This window comes from Aplysia californica, unplaced genomic scaffold, assembly GCF_000002075.1.
Source record: "Aplysia californica isolate F4 #8 unplaced genomic scaffold, AplCal3.0 scaffold00036, whole genome shotgun sequence".
Classification (NCBI taxonomy): domain Eukaryota; kingdom Metazoa; phylum Mollusca; class Gastropoda; order Aplysiida; family Aplysiidae; genus Aplysia; species Aplysia californica.
In genome coordinates this window covers 1,686,710-1,691,709 of record NW_004797306.1, presented here as the reverse complement: position 1 = coordinate 1,691,709, position 5,000 = coordinate 1,686,710, and the positions used below count along the sequence as shown (strand labels likewise).

The 5,000-nt window shown below is 38.3% G+C and overlaps 1 protein-coding gene across 1 annotated transcript in view; it reads right to left on the bottom strand.

Moving 5' to 3' along the window:
- LOC118479193 (G-protein coupled receptor GRL101-like) overlaps positions 1 to 4,930 on the bottom strand; it is a 9,262-nt gene extending 4,332 nt beyond the window's left edge. The window contains exon 1 of the mRNA XM_035973926.1: positions 3,535 to 4,930. Coding sequence (XP_035829819.1) covers positions 3,535 to 4,821 — 1,287 coding nt within the window. The 5' untranslated portion in view covers positions 4,822 to 4,930. The remainder of the gene's footprint in view (positions 1 to 3,534) is intronic.
- Positions 4,931 to 5,000: the final 70 nt, after the last annotated feature.

Sequence of the window (5,000 nt, the reverse complement as noted above, 5' to 3'; positions counted from 1 at the left end):
TCAAAGAAATCGGCATTTTTCTGGCTACTGGACAATTTTCTTCGAATCTTTTCTATTATTGGCCCAACACCTTTTACGTCCATTTAAAAACACATTTCTGTGTGGATAGTACCGAAAAACATTCATTGAAGGCACGAAAAAATGTAAATTTTCAGTCCACAAGGCATAAGGATACTGAAGCTTTGGGAGCAATTTTCTGGCTAATTTTACCTGTCATAACAAGCAACCCCCACCTTCTTCAATCACATATACCTCGACTTCTATTCAAGATAGATATGATTTTTTTGCCCAATGCAACACAAATGAACAAGCTTTAAGATGATATTAATAACTATGCCCCCAAAACTGAAGAGTGTCTGATTCCATCGTGTTGTGACGCATATGAACACACCAAGTTCTAGCTCAGAACAATTGTTGCCCGGGTCTAGATTTTAATAATATAATGCACTGATATCAAACACGCACGCGTGAATAACAAGACCACTGATAAAGTTGCAGAACCAATCAGATTCGACTTGTGACGTCATCCCATCTAGTCTGTGTCCACAGGTATTGAGCTAAAATTGATGTTTGCTTTTGTTAACTTTTTTGTTAAACAAGCACTTTGCTCCGGAGTTTTGGATATCTTAAAATGATGGATATCTTAAAAGGTTCTTGTAAATGAATTTTCCGGAATATACTCGTTCTGAGCCCTAATTGGATTAAAAACAGTGCATTATGATTGATGATAGTAAACAGGGGAATACCTGTTCCGAGAGTGTAAGCAGCACGAGAATAACGAACAACAACAAATCGTGTATCATCATCATCATCATCATCATCATCATCATCATCATCATCATCATCATCATTGTATAAAGAAGGTATTAAAACAGTTAAGACCTTGTTGTGTTTCCAAAAAATATATAATTATCCACAGTTCAACGTTTCGCCCTCAACGGGCTTCTTCAGGAACATTCACAAAGATAAGTGGCAAGAATCTAGATAATATGCACATGCTATAAAAACGAAAGTGTGTACATAGGCCTACATGTCTCAACATTTAAAGGAGCGGTGAGTACAAATCGCAAAAGCCAGAGAGAAGGGAACACTAAAGCCAGAAGTGGTAGAGAGAGAGGGGGGGAACAGGTGCCTGGAAGTAAGGAATATAATAATAATAATAATAATAATAATAATAAATAGCATTTATACTGCGCATTTCCATTTCCTAAAAGATGCTCAATGCGCATTACAATGAAAAAGACATCACATCTTCAAAAATTAATCGACACAAAGGTGTACGTAAAACAAAGTATTATACATATAATATAAATGCATATGTGTAAAATTTTATACCAGAAAAACAGTCTCGCAGTGAGGTTGAAAATGTGTTCACTTAAAATATACAATGCAATAAAAATTCACGAACAGTCAAAATAAAGTTGAAACGTGAGTAACTAGAAACATTCATTAAAACATTAATTCTATACAGATAGAAAAACATTTCCGTTCTCTCTCTCTCTCTCTCTCTCTCTCTCTCTCTCTATATATATATATATATATATATATATATATATATATATATATATATATATATATATATATATATATATATATATATATATATATATATATATATATATCTCCCTCTCTCTCTCTCCCTCTCCCTCTATCTCTCTCTCTCTTTCTCTCTCCTTCTCTCGCTACCTCTCTCTCTTTTCTCTCTCTTTTCTCTCTCTATCTCTCTCTTTTTCTCTCTCTCATTCTCACTCGCTATTTCTTCAGTCTCACAGTCTGGCATACACATACATATATATCACAGTACATAATAATGACAGGTATGCTTTTGTGAATAAAAATGCTTCAGCTGATTTTTGAAAATGGAAATTGTTGGGGCAGATTTTATTTTATATGGGAGTTCGTTCCATACCTGTGGACCAAAGAACAAAAAGGAACGCTCGCCGTATGTTTTGTAATTTTGTTTTGGAGTTTTAAGAATTAGATTGTCAGAGGCTGATCTAAGGGCTCTAGGTAAATTATATAATTCCAGGAATGTTTTAAGATAAAAAGGCACACTATCATTTATACATTTAAAACAGAGAACGACAGTTTTGTATTTAATCCTTTCTTTTATTGGCAGCCAGTGTAGTTCTTTCAGAATTGGTGTTACGTGGGCTGATTTCTTTTGTTTCATTATCAATTTTGCTGCTTGATTTTGGAGTACTTGTAACTTTGATAGTTTTTGGGATGTCAAACCGGACAAAATAACATTACAGTAATCTAACTTTGATAAAATGAGTGTTGTTACAAGTGTCTTGGCTGCTGCTTTAGTTAAATAATTTCTTACACTGCCAATTTTCTTAAGCTGAAAGTAAATACTTTTGCTGAGCTGGCTTATTTGGGAGGACATAGACATATCATAATCCAACTGAACCCCTAGATTTTTAAGACTTCTTTTTGGACGAATGGTATGGTTATTAATATCAATTTGTAGCTCTGGGAGATTTTTAATGGCTTTTGTATTTCCACTCAACATTATTTCCGTCTTGTCATCATTAAGTTTCAATTTATTGCTGGTCATCCATATTTTAAAATCTCTAGTACATTAACAGAAAGGTGCGGTGAACACAAATCGGAAAGGCCAGAGAAAGAGAAACACTAGGGCAAGAGGTGGTAGAGAGAGGGAAAGGGAGAGAGAGAGAAACAGAGAGAGAGAGAGAGAGAGAGGGGGGGGGGGGACATGCATGGAGGTAAGGAATATAATAATGGAAGGGTGCGGTGAACACAATCAATGAGTCGAAAAGGCCAGAGGAAGGGAAACACGAAGGCAAAAAATGGGAGAGTGAGTGTGTGTGTGTGTGTGTGTGAGAGAGAGAGAGAGAAAGAGAGAGAGAGAGGGGGGGGGGACTAGAACGTGGAGGTAAGGAATATAACAGAAAGGCAGGGCCAAAGGGAGGGGGTTACAGGAACATACGGGGTGATTAGTACGTTACGTTGTAAATTTAAGGACATTCAACTGTTTTCAGTTTGGTAAGAGTTCGTCAAGCCATTTTTTAAAAAATGGTTCCCTACTTAGAACCTTTTATCTTTCTGCTTTCGAAATTCATTTTTTGTTGTGAAATGTGTCGTTACAGTCTACTTTAAAAATAGACCGTGAAAAAAATCGTTGTTTTCTTTCACCCTTACCCCATACAAAAAGTATAAAAAATAATTAAAATGGTGCTAATGACAATGATGAGAAGAAGCCGTCGTTATTTTTGCTAAAAGCTGTTCATTACGAAGCCCTAACACCGAAAGGTTGATCCTTTTTAATTAAAAAAGCGACAAACGTTTAAAGTTTTTAAATTTATATTTACTTATTGAAACGTAATCAGGACTCTCTCCACCTATTCAACTTTTCCAACAATGCTAAGAAGAAGCCGATGTTGGTCCTGTCAAGTCTTTACACGAATAATAATTATCATTTCAGTTTGTAAGTGTTGCTTCATTTCTTGTCGACGAGTTTTGTTCTTTTAACTTTAAACAATTTAAATGATTTCCAATGACACTTTTTACAGTGTCTATTATATAAACAAGATTATACATGAATGGATTGATGGCCGAATTAATGGGCACTATGAGAATCGCCGACCATACGTAGAACTGGTATCCCAGCTGATGTCCTGCCATGGAGATCAGGCCCATAATTCCTACAGGAAACCAGCAGGCAAAGTCTGTGGCAGCCACGAGGAAAAGTCTCCTGGATATTTCCACGTCCTGAGCTCGTCTCATGGCGGAGCTGCTCGTTTGGTTGGCCACGCTCTTCCTCACCTCGACTAACGCCCTGTAGATGACCAGCTGGCCGACGGCGATGAGCAGGAAGAGGAACAGGTTGAGAAAGACAAAGATAGCCAGAGAGAACTGGAAGCCTGGGACAGAACTGTCGCCAAGAGGCAAACCGAGACAGACGCCGTCGAAATTATACGCGTGCCAGTGTTGGAATGGTGGCAAAAAGGGCAACATGGCAATAGACAGACCGAGCAGCCAGGCCAGAGCACTGAGCACATGAATATATCTGCCAGATATTCGGTATTGGCCAAAAGGAAATTTGATAACCAGGAATCTGTCCAAAGTAATGAGCAAAATAAAGAACATTGAAATTTCACTGGACGCAGTGGACAAAAATCCTGCAAGTTTACACACGGGGCCGTGTTTCCAACCAGCTTCATGCAAAAAGTAATCATTTCTGTAGTAAATGTCAGCTGAGGCAATAATCAAAAGGTAAATTCCCATGAAAAAATCAGCAATATGCAGGTGAGCTACAAAATACCAGTACGCCATTCTCACTGGTGACCTCTGATGGCGAAGGCGGCTAATAAAGACAACGAGGTTCCCCAGGAATGCAGTGGCACCGATGACCCACAACAAGACGCGCATGTACAAACCGCCAACCAAGTCTGAGCAAGACGAGAAGGGATCCATCGGCGCCTGGCAACTTTTTAGCCAGCGATGGAGTTTTGGACAGCACAGTTTGTACGTGTCTGCCAGGAGGGTCGTGATATTGACTCCAGAAAAACTTTCCAAAGAGAAAGCAATGTTCGGGATTAATCTAAGGTCTAGAGTGCCAATAGACATGCCATTTGGAAATAACCGTGGACGAAGATTAGACACGTTAGTGCCTCTTAGGTTGAAAATACTTAAGTGAAGGAGAGGAGCTATCTCCACAGTATGGACACTTGTAAATGACAAATCTATTTCCACCAATACTTTCAAAAAACGAGGGATCCTAGCTACAGTTAAATACGGATTGTGAGATAAGTTTAAGAATTGGATTTCTCTAAGGGATGCCATAAATTCGTTCATGTGTGCATTTTCGAGTGCGTTATGACTTAAGTCTAAAGTAAATACATTTCCCAGATTGGGTTCAAAGCAATTTTTAAACGCCGGGATCGCTATGTTGCAAGAAGAAATGTTCAAGTGAACTAGTCGCCGGGACAAGCTACACGAAAGAGTGCTCACTGCTGCCGACGCATCAATACCAC